An 18333-nucleotide genomic window follows, 5' to 3' on the forward strand; every position below is an offset into this window, starting at 1 on the left:
TTTATTTGAAATAGAAATATGTTTATTAGAATAAGCTTGCTGTGGTTTTTAGTCGAGAAAAACACCCCCAGAAACGACAAAAGCTTTGGAAATGTTTGTATCTGTATTGAATAGCTATAGCACATGGAAAGCTTTAAAAGCTTTTTGAAAGAAACTGCCAACTTATACGAATGTCAGGCGCTAATTTTGAACGATTTTTCAGAACCCTTCAGATTAAAAGATTCTTTTAAATTAAATTATTTCATTTTTAAGTATTTATTTAATTAACTTTAACTTTGAAATTCATTAATTTATTTGGTTTTCACAGACGTTCAAGTATAGGTACATAAATACATACATACATACATACAACATATACATACATACAAATACATATATGGGAATAACACTAAAACTTCTATTTAACAAATTATTTACAATTACATTTAAAATAAATGCGCAAATTTCACTAAATTGGCTGATCGAATTGCACTTATACATACAAAGAACGCACGCACAAACATATTATTTAGCTATCAGGTTCAGAATCCTGCATCTAAAGAATTGGCTATAACCTAAGACTCCAGCGAGAACCAACGCGATAGCAACACTAACATTAAATAAAAGCTTTGACTTTGTGAGTATTTGCCTATTTGTGAGGCTGAAGCTCTGGTCAACTCTGGACACTGGCAGCTGTAATATGGGACGGTGTCGATGGAGCTGATGCCGATATGAATTCCTCACTGGCCACTAGAGGGGCCACGGCAGGAGCCAAGGGCGGAGCCACTGCAGTGTCGGATGTGGGCAGTATAGGAGCTTCGATTGCCGTAGTTGCCTTCTCATGCGGTTGAAAGAGATGAAAGAGATTGGAATGTTGTACAAAGTTTCCCACTGACTGAAAGAAACTCTCATGATGAGGCGATTGTTGATCGCTGAGATTATTATTAGAGGTATTGGCCACATGACCATGGCCTGGAACTTTGGCACCGTTATTGCAATTACATGAACGGCTCTTCTTCAGCGAGTTTCGAGTGGGAGCCCTGGATTTCCGGTACTTGGACTTTTGGCCAAGTGACAACGCATTCGATTCGCTGTCTATGACAAAGACAGTCCCATTTGCCTCGGTCGGCAGGCAGTGGGCACTGTTGGACTGACCGGCCAAGAGTTTGGCCCTCAACTGCGGAGGCAATGGACCATTCGTTGGTGAGATTTGTGTGGAACAAGGCCTGGGCCTAGTTCGCTCCTGTTTTAAATCTGAATTCGTCACATTCAATTCGTCGCTTTCATTGAGCTGGACAGATTGCTGCTGGCGATAGTCGGTGTCATCAGAGCGAAGCTTTTCCCGCATAACACAGGCGAGGGAACGTCGCAGCTCCACAGGATCTACACCGGGATAGTGGCCAGTGGGCGGAACAAATACATCCTCAAATTCCACATCGTCATCGTTGCCATCATCGTCATCGCCATCTCCACTAATTGAGTAGTTTTGGTTGTCATACGAGAAGGCACTATCGCAACGTTCTTGCTCCTTGAGCCCTTGGCCTGTGTCTGTTGGATTTGCTGGCGGTGGAATCGATATACTGCTATCATGATCGCTATCCCTTTTGGTACGAGGAAACTCGTAGCTAACTTCGCCCACCTCAGCTCCACTGGATGCCTCCATAATGTTCCACATTTCCCGCTCCATTTCGGTGGTGACAGAAGCCACAGCGGCCACAGTTTGATTGATATTGTTGAAACACGGTTGAACTACTCCACACTTGGGCAGAAGCTGATTATTCTTTAAGGCCTCCTGCTGTTGCCTTAACCAGATGGGTGAGTCTGTAAGGGGGGCAAAAGGAAGCATTTAGAATTGGCCAGATAGTTTCTTAAAGACGACGCGCACTCACACTCACCCACATACAAGCGCGGCTGCGTAGAGCGCATGTTGGAGTCCATGGACTGTAGGCGATGCTGACTAGCCATTGAGAACCGATGAATGGCATCTGCCTGCTGATCAATATCCACTCCCATCATCTTCAATAGAAGATTCTTCAATGCGGCACGAAAGTCTTTCAGGTGATAGGCATAAAGCACCGGATTCACCGCAGAGTTCAGGTGAGAGAGTATAATACAGAAGAGCGTCAACTTGGGATGTACATAGCAATTGGGACAGAATGCCTTGATGCAATTAATGGTGTACAATGGAATCCAGCATATCATAAAGAATAGCACAATGATCGATAGATTTTGTGTGGCCTTTACGTCTCGCTTGCGGGCAGCTCCCAGAACACGTAGCATAGTCCCAGTGTGTCCTCCTCTTCCAGGAGTGGTCACTTGCATCGGAGCCGTCGAGGATCGCCGACTAAGATCCGAGGCAGGATTCATTGTCACTATCTGGCGTACCTTCAGTTATGAAATAACAAAGTTAATATCTATTTACGTGCCTGGTAACTGATTTAAATGAACTCACCTGCTTAATTATTACCCGATAGATGTGTGTGTAAAATGCCAACATGAGCAGCGCTGGTGTTATGATTGTGGCGAAATACAAAAAGACCAGATAGTCGTAATCCATCACTTCAACGAAAAGGCATTCCTGATTCGGGCCCACATCGGCATGCCAGCCAAAAAGTGGCAAAAATCCAACAATGCTGCCAGCTACCCAGCACATGGAGATGATGACTAAAAATCAGATAAACAGAGTAAGTAAAGGGCAGACACACACATCAACCCTAACCATTAGAAAGAAAGAGAGGGGGATAGTCGACACTCGACACTGTTTTATCTATCTGTCTAATGACTCAGCTTCTGATGTCAGGGGGTCATTCTGCAAATGTGCATCACTTGTTCCTTCACTTGGACTCCATTTGTTTGGCTTTGTTGTCCTAGATTGGTCATTGAACTGCTTTCAATCGACTAAAATGACGCAAATGACTCGCACAAAAAAATACATGTGATGTTCATTTAAAAAGAAATTGATACACATACACACATACATAGACAAATCTACAATAACTACGTTTAAATCTGTTATCTCCAAGTTTAATTTACATTTGCATTTAGCTTTTTTTCAACCTTGCGAAAGATAATTTTCGATGCCCATTCATAATAAAATTCGTCAACTCCGTTCTTCTATGTCTTTTCAATTTCTTTTTTCGATTTCAGAATTGGAAATAACTGTATGAATCCATTTTAGAAGAAATATCCATAACTGAGCAAAACTTTACTCTTCCTCTTTTCAGCTTACACTCTAACATTGCAACATACTCACTCCCACACATGTACTCGCTCTCCCATTCTTTTGATCAGCAAGTACATACAAATTTACCGCTTTCTTCCCCATCTCATCTCTCAGTCTCATATGCTAGTTGAGAAGAGGAAAAGAGCGCGAAGTTTGCATGTACTTGCCGATCAAATGAGTGGGAGTGTGGGAGAGCGGGTGAGTTCAATTAACTAACTGAATTTTTATCTCACACTCATATGCATTCAGGGAGAGCGACTAAGTGAGTGAGTGAGGCAGATGGAGAGTAAGAGATTTGGCGCGCAGAAGTTAGAGCGGGAAAGGTGCTGTGAGAGTGCATATAAAAGAAGCTGCAGCAGCGGGGGCGGGCATCAGTTGCCGGGGCTGCATTGCCTGATCGGTTGTCGGCCTCTCTAGTTACAGCTGATCGTAGAAATATTACTTGGGTGAGTGAAGCGCTACTTGATATTTTATTTATTTTTAATTCTTATTATTAGAATTATTATCTTCATCTATTAAAGTTTAATGAGTGTTTTGGGTAAGTAATTGAAAGCAAATACATACATATACTTATAATTTATTCCATATTTCTCATTTTAATTCTTATTTGTTTCATGGATAAAATTCATCATTATTTTAATGTGTTTTGATAATTAAATAAAAGTTAAAACCAAGTCTTTAAAAAGCTCTTTTTCCATTCTCGAATGCATATATTCTAGCCACATTACTGTAAAGACTTTGGCTTTTTGCTTTTAAGCCACAACTCAAACTAAACTAGAACAATGTGCACTTTATTAGCCATTGAGAATAAGAAAGGGGGGAAGGAAACTAAAACAAAGGGACAATTGTGGCTCTTAACAATTGCTGCTGACAATATAGATGCATTTGCACTTACCTATGGCTGTTCGGGTGCGTACATTACGGGAGTAGGCCATCGGGTAGAGAATCGCCCAGTAACGATCCACGGAGACAGCGACCAAACAGAATATCGATATGGTACAGAGAACCACAAGCAGCGAGACGGTGAAGAGGCAGGCATGCAGATTGTGTGGCAATCCAATGGAAGCCAATATCGCAAATGGCACGCCCAGTGATCCCACCAAGAAATCAGCCATGGCCAGCGAGACGATGTAGTAATTTGTCCTGCGACGTAGTTTGCGTTCTCGGCGGAATACAATGATCACCAGGACATTGCCGATTATGCTAACGATGGCCACTAAAATCTCAAAAACTGTATAGGGAATGTTCAATTCGGTGCTGGGATTATCGGACACTGTCTCCTCTTTTGTAGTGGCTGCAGCGTGGAATGGTGAGAACGGCAGATTGACCAGGTTCTGCGAACGATTCGTGGTGAAGGCATAGTCCGTGTACGAGAAGAAACGAAACTCGGACATAATTGCGCCTTGAAAGCCGGAGCAACCGGTGAACTCGCAAACTAATTGACCCCCAAGAAAAGCTGCGCGTTATAATACAAACAATTTCAATTAAATTGTTCTCTGGCTCGTGAATTTCTTAATTGACTCGATTTGATTGGTGCCACAGACAGGAATAATGCAGTAACACATGGGCACGCCATGTTCCCATGCTCTTGGACTTTTGTTATTCAATTTCTGTGTTTTTTGTATCCTTTCCAGTTGCTTACTTTATGTGGTTTTCCTTTCTATGCTCTCCTTCTCTCTCTCTCTCACGGGTAAATCGTGTGTTATTTTGCTGCTGAAAACAAAAAAAGAAAAGTCCAGGAGGAAAATTAATCAATGTTTGGCACGTTTGTCACACACACACACACACACACACACACATGGACACTGGCGCACTTAATTGTAGCAATTTTTTAGTGCAATAAATTGATAAATATTTGCCAAAAATATGACCAACGTAGCTCAATATCGATAACGTTGACAGCAAGTGACTAAAAACAAGAGTAATCAATTGATTTCAACTCAGTGAATTATGAATACCCTAACCCTAATACCACATCAACTAGTTTTGCTTATCAGCAACAGAAAAATATATATACGTTCCATGTTTATTCCAAAGTTTTTAAAAAGTTCTTAAAACTTATAAAGAGTAAGTCAAGTAAAAGTAAAAAAGCATTTGTAAAGTTCTTTTCAAAATCATCATTTATTATGTGTTTCAAAGAGTATATCGATTGAGTTGTTTTCCCCCCCTCTTAGTTTTCTTGCCAAATATCAAGTATCTCGTTTCGTTCGTATCTCGCTCGCGTGCAACACAAAAATACATACAACAAGCTGTAAAAGTAAACACTAGCCAAAAGGCAGCAACAAAATCAATTGGCAGACAATCGAACTTGAAATACGGGCCAGAAAGGCACACAGACACTCAATAAATAACCAGTTACCCCTCTGATTCCATGGGACCAGGATATGGCTTGTTTACCGCAACCCGAGCTGGATAACAGTTATGAGGGGCGCAACAGCAGTAGGACTCGTGCTCACACTATGACAATGGCATCGGGACATTGTAGTTGGTCTATGGCCTCCAGCTGTGTCACATGCAGAAGGAAGTCATGATGGGTTATCAAAAAGCGTGTGAATGCGGCATTTAATAGTTCTCTCTTGGCTTCCGGCTGTCTGTGACTTTCACAAACGGAAACTGTCGTGTGTTCTTTTGAAAGTAGGGGACGGGGAGCAACTCTATGTTGTGAGTGCTCAATCATTTGCCTATGATATTGCATCAATCATCAAGCTATGACACCATACGACATGAAAACCTTTTCCATTTAATTGGCCAAACCCCAAGCCGCCTTTAACCTTATCAATTCGTTGCGAGTCATCAGTTTTGTATGTAAATGGAAGAGCACTTAAAGTGCCATAATTTCTTCTCTTTAACTTTAGCCATGTCAAATTAACGCCGTAATTCAGTCTAGGGCCCTTATGGGGGCCACACTCACTTAGCGCCCAAGTTATTGGCAATGGAATTTATGTTTTCGGTCTCAAACGAAACCCTCAATTGCTCACCCACTCTTTGACCCCGTTCTTGTTGTCTGACTTGTTGCCTTTGTCCTCATTCTGGTAGCCTTTGAACTCCCCGGAGGACCTTTACTTGCGTGTCGTTGTGAATGACATTTTCTGTTTTTTTTTTTGCGTAAGTTGTTCCGCTTAATTGGCTTTTGCCTAATTAATTCATTCAATTCTGAAGCTATTTCAGACAATGCAGCAACAGGCCACATTTGCATTTCGAGCCAATCAACAAATGGCCAATTGGAATCGGAATTGGGTTTCGCTGCTATTGGAGGACACCAAAACCCACTGTGTTGCTATATTGATTTAATTAATTTGCAATATACAATTAGCCATGTCTTGGCCATGTTTCGCACTTGATAACAGCGAGTCGGCGTGAGAGAAATTTGAAAATAGATTCAAAAAACGTTAACCTTACTTTAAGTAGGGGCTACAACTTGAAGATAAGCTGAAATAAAATATGATTTTATTTTGAAATTTGCAATTACTAATCATGTTTACTAACGCCCCCCAACAACTGTAAAATATGTCTATGCATAAATCTCTATATTTAGATCTGGCAGAAGATATATAGCTTTGTCGATAATAGGAGTTGCATTCACTTCATTTTCAATTAGTGTTTTAGAAAATTGTAAAATGTTATGAGGCGACATTTCCATTTTAACTACAATGAATTTTGTTTGGAGGGCACAAAAAACTGTTTCATCAGTTCATTGGACATTCAAATTGCGAATATGATTTGTTTGTCTAAGGCTAGGGCAAATTATTCCATGTATTTTTTGTTTGTTCTTCTTTGCACCCACCGTGTACGTGATGGGCAAATCCAATTATAAACTGAGCTGATTTGTTTTATCAAATCACATTACTCATACGTCCAGATGTACGGCGAATTCTTTTGCTCTTCGTGTAACATATTTCTTATACATTCGATAAGAATTGCATGACAGCCAAAATCAAGTGGTCCTTAAGTTCTTTTCTATGTTATGGGGGGAAAAACAAGTTTCTGTTCTCTGCTCGTTGCATTTATCTTTGCGCCTTTTGCCACCCATAATCCCCCACAAACATATACATACATATATTGTATGCGATGCTCTCCAGAGCGACATTCGAGCTGCTTGCAAGTTGATAAAAATGCGTTTCTATTACATGACCACTATCTGGCACAAGAATGCGGACTATAAAGAATAGCTAAAGCGATAACGAGGATAAAAGCAGAGAGAGAGAGGGGGAGAGACCACCCCCAGACATACCTAATCTGTTGCCCCTATTTTGGTTATGGGTGGGTTGCTCTGGTTTTCTCTGTTTGGTGTGTTACCACATTTTCCATCTGTTTTAAATGTTCAAAAGTGCGGCTTGTAATTGCAGCAAAAGAAGATAAACCCTAGGGCTAAGTAACCAACCAACACTCTTGACTGAGTTTTGCTTTGGCCATTTGTCTTCGTTGCGTTTTCGTTTGTTCTTTTTTTCTATATTGCTGACTCATAGTCGCTTCACACGTTTAATTACAGCTGCGAGCTGTGCGAATGCACATTTTTCCCATTTTCCTCACCATGATGATTTGTGTTTTTTCTATGCTGGAAAAAAGGCAAATAAATTTACCAAAATGGAATATTTTTCCATGCTTTAATCTTATTTGAGCTTTGCATTCCATTTGTTCATCTACTAAAGAAAGTTCAAAATCAATCACTGCAATTATTCATTTCTTTAACAATTAATCATTGGGGTTAATTTAGTAATGGATGGCAAGTTCATTTGAATTGGTTTTGTTTGTCTTTACCCAAAAAGACGAAGGTTTTCGTCCTAATGAGAATGAAGCATATTGGGAAGGGATAAGAGTAGTAAGTTTCAATTCTTATATGAGGATATACTTTCAAAGTATTGATAAAAATTCTTAGAACCAAATCAATAAACCATTAATTTCATTTGTATAACTAAGAAGTTAACTTAAATCTGCTATGAAGACCTCAAACTGAACTACAGAGAATCTCTTTTAGCTTGTTGAACTGTTTATAGTTGGTTGTACTTTTCATCGTATTATGGTTATGATTGGAAACCCCTTCTTCTTTTTTTTTTTTGTCAACTAAATATAGCTACAATTGAGCAAAACAAACAATAAATAGCTCAAATTTGCCTACGTCACAGCTTAGCTTATCGACTGATTTAGCATTTGCCAATATGAGAGTCGGAAGTGTATTACATCATTGCTTACATGGATTTGATGTGAATTAATCTTATTTATCTAGCATGTTTGAATCACGTGTATGTATTGGTTTGGCTTGACCAAATGCAATGTTGCAATTCTGTTACATTAGTTAGGGGACCATTAAACAAAGAGTCCCCGTTAACCATAACCCCAAACCAATTTGCACAAAAACCACCCATAGACATATGATGAACTTCCCATGTCAAAGCACTGGCATGTTGACAAATAAAAATGAGGTGCCAGACACCAACGACATTAGATAAATACGACAGCAAAGTTACGCAGAAAAAAAACCGCAGGCCCAGGTGAATAATCACCGGGCAACTATGCAAAAGGATGATTTCCACCATACACCATAGAACTATGAACAGAACATCGTCCAGCGGCTACCGACAGACAACGCAATCGCTCAGCAATTTGCTTGCTCGGCCGATTAACTCAACACCCTGTCTTATCTCCCACTCTCTATATATACATATACATTGTTTTTTTTGTTTTTTTGTTTTTGGTGTAAACATATAAGTAAATTGTAGGTAATTAAATGTTATGAGTTTGTTATCTACCGCAAGTCATGTCTTTCCTATGCATATGGGTATTTTCGTTTTCATTTTTCATTTCGGCCCCAGGCTGTCTCCCTGTGGTCGAAAAAAAAAAAACACAAGCAATGTGTCCTAGTTTACTGGTCACAGTAAATGCGAATCATATCAGTATATATACATATTAGTGATGGTTGGGTGGAAATCCCTGTCAAATCAATCAACTTGTGGTCACCCAAGCCTTAGGAAAATTGTCTTGACCATTTCACAATATTTCGTATTCTTGGCTGAGAGAAATAATTTCTAGCAGGGTTTGTTCCCACTCATATCTCCTTATTGGCCAACTATTTCATCATATTTGGGCATTATTATGGGGTTGACACTCTCAAGACTCCATCGACGAGAGACAGACAAAAAGACTTCTGACTTATGTACAGGGGTGCGTATGGGTAATATTTCATGGTTCAACTGATGCGGTAGCCCAGCTTGCCTCCATTAACTGGAGTCCCAATTCCCTCGGTTTGTCTAGCTGCGAGCTTAATTTCATTTTCTATTCAATGGAAACCATAAAGGCGCAAAGCTCCCTTCATCTTTGCCCTTTGCCATTGTCGTTTGTCTTTGGCCCACTGTGGTTCACTTTGCTTTGTTGTTTTTTTTTTCTAGAAGTGTACCCATTAAAAGACTCCTGGCATCTGTGATTGAATTCGGCTTACGCATGAAGAGTCAAAAAGTAAGGCCAGGCCAGACCAGGATAGGCAACCAAATCCATCTGACTCAAAGCGAATCCCAGTCCAGTTTAAGATTAAGCAAAAAGGAGGAAAAATAAAGAGAAGGAAAAGTTTTTAAAGCTGCTTAATATAAAAAAAAAAGTCCCCTGTCAAGGACATGAGACAACGTCATGACTTTGCATAAGCAGCTGGTGGAGTTTTATGTGAGTTTTAAAGGGATAACCCGTTAAAGGAGGAGGAGAGAGAGAGAGAGACAAGGAGAGTAACATAAAAGCCAACCAGCAAATATTTATAAAACCAATAAAGATTCTATTGATGTTTGCTTGTTTTACAACGGCTTGGCAGATTGGCATTTCATTGTCATTGTCTCCTCACTGGCGTTGGTCAAAAATGGCAACAAGGTGAGGGTATACACTCACACACACGCACGCACACATAAATGCCCCACATATGGCTATATCCTTGTCGACAAACCGACGACAGCACACATCGTTTGCATTTCTGTTGATTTTGGCGCAATGACACGCAGCTCGTTACATTTGCCGTCTGACTGACCCCCTCCCCACCGCCCTTTCTTTTAGCATTCCCGTCGATGTTGCCCCCCTTGGGATTATATTCTACGCAGCAGCATCAGCATTGTCGTCTTATGTGAATGGAGCTGCCTGGAAATGCCAATGTCCATGTCAACCCAGCACGTAAGTCCCTGTCAACATTACATTCCCAAGATGCAGAAAAGTTATAACAGTAAGCCGAAAATTTGAAAAATATTTCAATGGCATCCAAAGCAATATATATTGAGTGAAATTGGATGGATATAAAAATCGAAAGCCTTATTTTTGACTCTTTAAAGTTTCTTTAAGTCAAATCTTTTAGTTAACACTAATTCGGATCACTTTCACATCCTTTCTAAGATGCCTGACTTATAATTAGAGCTACATAATCACGGGCTTTCCCATTATCCTTTTCGAGTTACTTCCTAAACACTTCAGTTCGAGAATACTTGGCTTAAATTGGATTTCATTTTAATTCTCTCATTATTTTTGCTGGTTTGTCGTGCAACAAATTCGACTTCCTTTGGCAAGATGTCACTGCCAATTTTCCACTCTCATAAGTCAGAAATCGTGTTCATCATCAAGACTGGCAATTAAATTTAATTACAATACCCTCCAAAAAGCAGGCCTCCAGCTCAGTCAATTGCCGTAACTGGAGACGTAGCGAAGCCAACTAATGATGTGTGGGGCCGTTCATTAAGGGCAGTCAAAAAAACAAAAAACAAGAAAAAAACTACGTGACCATTCGTAGAGCATCATCGTCCTTTATCCTTATCCCTTTTCTGGGTTACTTGGCTTTTGTAGTTAAACCCGCTACACAGAGAGGCCAACAAGTGGGCACTTTGTTGAAACTTAATAAGTGTCAGGCTCTTAAAACAATAATAACAGCAACAACTCAAAGAGGATGGCAACAAAAACTTTGTGTTTGCTTTTTAGCTGGCCAACCCAAGACCACCCAGAACAGAAGTTGCTCATTTCCGGCGGATGTGATTCGCATTGTGTCGTCATCTCGCCGGAGGTTTGTGGACGCAACAAAGTTGCACATAAATTAATGCAGGCTGCGTAACAAGTGGCAAGAATCCTGTCCCCCCTCTATCTTCCACCCATTTTCATGGCAAACCCAGCTCTAACCAAGCCATCATTAAATACTTTTTAATGCTAGGGGGCAGCATTTGCATTTAAACGATCCAAGTCTTCCATTCAATTGCTTAATATAATTTTATTTCCATATGTATATATATATTTTTGTTTTTTCTAACATCAATTCTATAAATGGCCACTAGCAAACAACGGGCGTTCATAGTGCGCAGTTATAAGGCAAAAGCAAAAAGTGAGGACTTATAAACAGAAAAAAAAAACAATTTAGAATTTTATTTAATATCACATTTTGACGTTTTTGGCCAATGACGTTCGCAGAGGCAAAAGGATTGTCAAGTGACGACGTGCAAGTGGTCAGGTAAGCCATGGCTAACAATTCATTCAGACTTGGTCTTTGGAACAGAAAAAAGTAGGCTATAGTTATGTCTCTACGTATTGGTATATAATTACTGCAAAGGGGACTTTTATTTATTACGTGAGCAGATTTTAACGCAATTCAAACACTCCCTTTTAAGTGAGATTGTGTTGGTCCCCTCGCTTCTTAGACTTAGACTGAAATTATTTGAAGACTATATTTCTTTCTGCAAGTCAGGAAACGATTCAAATGTGTATTATGGAAAAATATATAAATAAATAATTAATTTACATTCGTTTAAAGTTGAAGAAAGACTTTCAAGTTTTCCTTTTCTTGGACCTCTTCTTCACCTATCAAAGCTCAAGTTCTCAAGCATGGTGTTAGAATTTTAGACATCATAAGGCACAATTGGCTGCCTTTCTTGATTTTATGTAGAATATAGTGATAAAAATAAGTAAAACACCTTTCAGATAGACTTTTGAGATATTTATTTGTTACCTAATACTATTTTTCTTTTGTTTCTACTTTCTCAACCAGATAAAGAGAACATCTTATGATATTAAATTGGTATTCTATAGCTCCCTTGTGTGGAAAAATAAACTAGAAAACACTCGTATAATCCCAAAACAGCTGAACTCGTTCCTATACCCCGACACAGACTTTTTTGATACGGTTTTTCTTGTCGAACGGCCAGCAAGTTGTGAGTCATTAATTAGATGGTTTGCCTCAATGAATGAATGATCTATCTATGTCATACCACACGAATGTGTATATGCGAGAACATATAAATATATTGTACATATAGCCCAAGGGGGCTTTAATGATATTAATCAATAAACAATATTTTCATATGTATACCATATCTGGGGCTATCTGCTGCTGATGGTGCCAAAAGGCTGAATTATCACTTGAGCTTAACCCAATGATGACTGTAATGTTTATTTCAAGATCTGATTGCAGCATTTAACGATGTTTTTTCCATTTTCTCCATGGACTTGGCATAATTAATGCATGTTGCCGTCGTTTGGAATTTATTAATTATGCAAAATAGACTGAAACGGCGAATGGTTACTACAACATTGTCAAATGGAGCACTCGCCGGGCCCACGAGACTGAATTTAATGTGCATCGTGTGCACATTGACGACACTTTATAGGCAAATTTTGTTGCTCACAGTACCCATATACATACAGTCCACTGATTTCACTCAAAAAGTGCCACGTGCAGAATAGAATGCTTAGTTGACCCTGGCAATGACGTGCCGATGACATATACATATGTACCTACGAATAAATATATACACACACACACACATAGAGAGGAATGTGTATGTTGATTTCCTTGATTCTTTCATCTATTTTTGTATTTGATATTTAATAATTTCTCATAACTCTTGGCACCGCTGTCATCTGGTGAATTTAAGGGGGACATTACAAAGTCCTGGGGCCCACTCATTTCAAGTAATCCACTTAAGATGCCAGTCATGGCCATATCCTCACGCGCACAGGCAACAGTTTCGATATAAAAGGCAGAGCCATAATTTCAGGGGACTAATCCATGCCTGGAAGCTGCAACAGCAATTGCATTATGAATGTTTATATGCTCAGACAAATGGAAAGTTATGAACAGAAGCGATAAAAGGCAAAAAGTAGAAGAGGATTGCGGGGAATAGCCAGCCAAGAGGTTGGTTGTCAAGGGAGACTCCCTGGCACACTCTATTTCTATTTACTTTTGATCAATGCAAATTTAATGCAATTGGTATATGGTATGTTGCGCGTGCCGAGTGCCAAGGCAACGACAAATTGAGAGTTTTGCCTTCCAACAGTTGTCTCACAAGTTGAACAAATGTAATTGCCATGGTGGGTGGTGGCTTGAGGATGTAATTGTACTACATATGAACGTGTTTAGCGACCGTCAAGGTCAGTGGAACAATTACTCGAATTTTGAATATGCTGGACAAATTGTATTAAAAGTTTAAGAGAAAGCAACAAAGAGATAAAGAAGGAGAATGATTATTAGCAGATGTGGAACGATGCTTATGAGTCTTAAGTACAATGAAAGACAACTTGAATATCTTTTTGCAATTTCACTACATTTGTATTTCAATTTTCAATATTATCAATGAGCCAAGATTTACACTTTTCTTATGTGCAGATGTTTATCACTTGATTGCAGGACATATTCCACATCCATTTGGGTCTTAAATTGACCCTCAATTATCGTCAACTCCACTCAACTGAATGTAAGAGCTCTTTATTATCATGTTGTAAAAAAAAAAAATACCCATAAAGGGTGCCATTAAATGGCCAAGTGATGTCAACATTACGTGAGCCACGCCCACAGCCACACACACACACACATAGAGCTACACCTACACCTACCCTGCCTCACCTGTCCAACCCTAGATAAAGTCAAATTCATCCATAACCATTGGGGATTTGCGGCATGTAGCCAACATATTCATCATGTGCAGACGACCCTTTGGTCCTTCTCTCCGCCTTGTCGGTTGGCTGTCAAAATATTGACACTTGGTCTTTTGTTGACATCAAGGTCAACTGCACATTAACTGCACACAAGTAGGCAAATCGATGGGGCTGAGTGGCATTGTGGGTTGGTGGCGGGGGATGGGTAAATTAGCAGGCTTATTGCGGTGGGGTGGGGCTACGAAAACACATAAATCTGCGACAGTTTTCAGTTGTTGTTTATGGATTTTCCAGTGAAAATCAATGCAGACACCAAATTTGCGGAAATAATTAGCGCCACATTTATTTTCTAATTGGATGCTAATTGGAGCTATTTATGCCACCCCCCCGTCGTCTTTTGCCACCTTATGTTGATGTCGGGGCTACATGCTAAAATATTCAGTTTTGTTGTTTACGGTGTTTCGTGACTTACTTTTAATTCAAATAATCAATTCGAAATCAGATTTGTCCACCAAGCAACTCCATGCTTGTATTGATTTTGGCAACTCTCGCAATATTTTGCTGACTTGAATTTTGGCAAGTGTTGACGTCGTCTTACGAGATGTACCAACAAGTATTTATAGAAGCAATTCGAGATGGAAATATACTATATACATGTGTGGATTGGGCTGTGTTTTGGGTGCCACGTTGTGCCAGCCTAATGAATGTTGCGCATACGCATCGTTGCACACATATTACTGAAGCGCCCAAAATCAAAGGGTCTTCCTTCGGCATTGAGAAACGTGCCACAAATACATACATACATAAATGAACATAAATACCAACAACGATTGTGTACAGGTAATCAAGTTATCAACTCAATGGTCTGTAGAGGACGCAGACTTTCGGACGAAAGGAATTACATTTATCCAACTTATTTTTACATATGTCACACTTGCCAAATTAACTTCTTAAAATAAACATCTTAAGTATTGAATAAAGAATTTGCTTGTGGTTACGCTAAAAATTGTTTACTGATTAACATCATTTAGACGCTTAATCATCATTCGCAATTCTTTAAAAACTTTGCGGCTTTAGAGAAACTTATTTTAAATAATAGTATGCCAAATTTGAAATCAAAGTTTCTTAGGCTGCCTAAAAGTAATCGTTTTGAATTGAAGAGCTCTGGCTATTGCCAGAAAGTTACAGGGAAAGTATTGCAGTGGTTCCATGGACTATTTTCTGAGTTAAGTGTATAAAGGGTGTAAATAACCTTGAACTGTTTAGCTAGGAAAGTGGAATAGTCTCTGCATGTAGGTTGCATGGTTGCATGTCGCCGATTCTCTATAATTCCATAAACATTCATATGAAAATGCACTTTTGCCTCAATTGGCATTTGAAGGCTTAACCGGAAACTTTTAATTTAATTAATTTATACACAAAGGCGCAATCAAGAAGAGACGACTCGACTCGCTTTAACTCGACTCGTCCCCTCAAAGATTTTCCATGCACCAGATGCCGTGAGTTTTTGCGGTTTTCACAAGCCGTAAGCCCCATAGATACCGTCAATTGTCGAGCGGTGAAGATTCGCTCGATTTGTTTCGAGCAATGCAATAATAAATGAAACAAATATTTATCAATTTTGCCATAATTCAAACAGCGGGACAGTAAAACTACAAACAAAATGCACTTTGAAGGGCATGGGCGAGGGGCAGTCGAACAGGTGAGTCTTGTGTGTGTGTGTTGCATTCAATTTGGCTAATTTGTTTGATTTTCAAAATGTATAAATGAACCATTAGTAGATGGATTGATGGAAAGCATGATGATGGCAACGGATATGGCAATTAATAATTGTTTAATAATAAACAAATAAACTAAAGCAATGGCTAACAATTTTTGTGTGTGACGTAGTTTTTTAAATGCCTTTACTAAATTCAGAATATGATTGAGTATTTCATTGTAAACTTGAAAACTTTGTAACCAAATTATAATAAGAAAAGATAAACAAACTTCAAATTATGCTGATGGAAAACTAAATTCTATTCTCTCGAATTGAAATCTAATCTGACCTCGATTGACCAGACACATAGGAAAACAACTGCCTGAAAGGGTATTCAAAAGAATAAGGGCAGCAACAGGTGAAAGTTGATTAGTTTTTTGTGTATGTCAATAAATTGAAATGTTCAGCGGATAACATAAACTTATGTTTTGCTTATGCGTGTGTGTATTTTATTGATTCCCAGCACACAAAATAACAACAAAATTATTTACACAAATGTTCAACAAATAATCATTTAGTATAATCATAAACATCCAAACCGCAAATTGTTTAGCTAAACAGTCAAAAGAAGAAAATTATAAAATTATTCAAATTTGATTACCTTTTAATTTCGAAAAACTGTTGCCAATTAATTATTAAGAAATTCACTTAAACTGTCACAAATCACTTGATTGAGTATATATATTTAAAATATATGTATTTGTAAATGGTTTTTCACAACTTTTTTCTTAAAGTTGGCCCCAATTAATGGGATGCCCAACACCTGTTGCACTTTGGTCAAGTTTCTTCCTTTAATTTTTTATTTTTTGCTGGTTTCTGATGAATTGAGAAGCGCTAATTCAATTGACACTTTTTGTCGATTTCGTTGGCAATAAAATTTCGATTTGATGGAAAACTTTTAGTTTTTGAACAATTCATTGACAAAATATACGATATATTATTTATGGCACTCGATTTAGGATTATATTTTTTTTTACTGGTAGTGTAACTAATTTTTTATTTGGCTTTGATTTTCTAAGGTTTTTTAACCGCGTTCAAGGCGGAAAAATCTTCCGCGCTGGCCAACGCTCAATGGCAAAATGCGCGAACGGAACGCTTTGGCTCGATTCAGAATCGGAATCGTAATGGTTTTCGCTTGGTTCGTGTATCCGGCGACAAGCCCCCCGAAACCTGGCATATTTCGTGTCGAGTTTGTGGTGAGTTTTTCGTTTTCGAATTGCAATTCTATGGCTGCTCCAGGCTAAACGACATCCACACTGAAGTTCTATGCGGAAATAAACATAAAAATCAACTGAAACGTAAGGCAACATAAAATATGTTTCATATAATAAAAAATATCAAAGAAGTTAATTCGGCTATGCCGAAGTTTATATACCCTTGCAGTCCTTGACAATAATAATTTCACATGTTCAAAATTTCTTTTCTGCAACTCAATTCATTAATATACAAACAAAACAATTTTACTCTTCATACTATGTACAATTTGTTCTTCTTCTTCCCTCATTCCCTAAGCAGCAACGCACGCATACACATACAGTTTATGTAGCGTTGCGTCTGTGTGTGTATGCATGTGCTCTGTTAACAGATGGTGACGTAGTAGGCAGCAAGCAGAGCTGCCGGCAGCGATTGAACCGATTTATATAGACTGTAACTTGTGTTCTATTTATCCGATCAGGGTCAAATTTTGGGATCTGAGATTTTATATCAAATTCTATTATATTGGTAAATTTCATGGGGATACTCAATTTTTGCAAAAATTTTTGTTCCAGAGCTATATGATATAGTAGTCCGATCCCAAAGATTTTCATACTTTATCTCACCCGGGTAAAAAAAGCTCCCAAAAAATTTCATCCCGATAGCTCTTAAGATGGCTGAGTAAAACGCGTACGCACCGACGGACAGACGGACAGACGGACAGACGGACAGACGGACAGACGGACAGACGGACAGACGGACATGGCTATATCGACTTAGCTTCTCATGCTGATCAAGAATATATATACTTTATGGGGTCGGAAACGTCTCCTTCTGTGCGTTACAAACATCTGACCAATTTTATAATACCCTCTGCAAGGGTATAAAAAATGTTGCCAGCGGAGGTATTTAAGAACGAGATACAGACAGAGAGAGAGAGAGAGGGAACGATTTTCTTCTATTTTTGTTACACATATTCATGGGCAAAACATAATTGAGATATAAATGAAATTGCGTATAGATTTATGTATATTCGTTTTTCTTTCACAGTTCTTTGACTTTTTAATGAATGGTTTGTGGCGGCCTAAGTTGACGGCACTTTCAATCAATCGAAATCGATTGAAATTGATGGCCCAAGCAGTTGACTCCGTGACAGGAGTGAGATCGAGTCAGAGGCGTCCCATTTCGCTAGGTTGACATTGGGGATTCCATTGGCCAATCAAGGGCGATACACGGATGTGAATGTGTCCAAGTGCACGCAGCTCTCTGTCAATTATATGGCCAAAATCAATTTCTTGTGCCA

At 38.9% G+C, this 18333-nt stretch overlaps 1 protein-coding gene across 7 annotated transcripts; it reads right to left on the bottom strand.

Moving 5' to 3' along the window:
* Positions 1 to 268: 268 nt before the first annotated feature.
* AdoR (Adenosine receptor) lies at positions 269 to 16619 on the bottom strand. 7 transcript variants are annotated; one of them, XM_068297651.1, is made up of 5 exons: positions 16438 to 16619; positions 4098 to 4915; positions 2432 to 2643; positions 1875 to 2364; positions 269 to 1800 (listed from the first exon to the last, which is right to left on the bottom strand). In XM_068297651.1, exons 2-5 carry the CDS (start codon positions 4594 to 4596, stop codon positions 653 to 655), a joined length of 2349 nt encoding a protein of 782 aa, XP_068153752.1. In that variant the 5' UTR covers positions 4597 to 4915; positions 16438 to 16619; the 3' UTR covers positions 269 to 652. The 7 variants fall into 7 exon arrangements, with proteins under 7 accessions (XP_068153752.1, XP_068153751.1, XP_068153750.1 ...); XM_068297650.1 differs by having other exon boundaries at positions 1869 to 2364; positions 4098 to 4912; positions 16438 to 16618; XM_068297649.1 differs by having other exon boundaries at positions 1869 to 2364; positions 16438 to 16618.
* Between the last annotated feature and the right edge of the window lie 1714 nt (positions 16620 to 18333).

This window comes from Drosophila tropicalis, unplaced genomic scaffold, assembly GCF_018151085.1.
Source record: "Drosophila tropicalis isolate 14030-0801.00 unplaced genomic scaffold, ASM1815108v1 contig_859, whole genome shotgun sequence".
Classification (NCBI taxonomy): domain Eukaryota; kingdom Metazoa; phylum Arthropoda; class Insecta; order Diptera; family Drosophilidae; genus Drosophila; species Drosophila tropicalis.

What these genes read in the sequence shown, in the direction of transcription:
- AdoR (XM_068297650.1), bottom strand. Translation starts at nt 4,596, where the DNA reads ATGTCCGAGTTTCGTTTCTTCTCGTACACGGACTATGCCTTCACCACG. An exon ending in ACGCACCCGAACAGCCATAG is followed by an intron (nt 2,644 to 4,097) that starts GTAAGTGCAAAT and finishes TCTGATTTTTAG; the next exon opens with TCATCATCTCCATGTGCTGG. An exon ending in ATCGGGTAATAATTAAGCAG is followed by an intron (nt 2,365 to 2,431) that starts GTGAGTTCATTT and finishes TCATAACTGAAG; the next exon opens with GTACGCCAGATAGTGACAAT.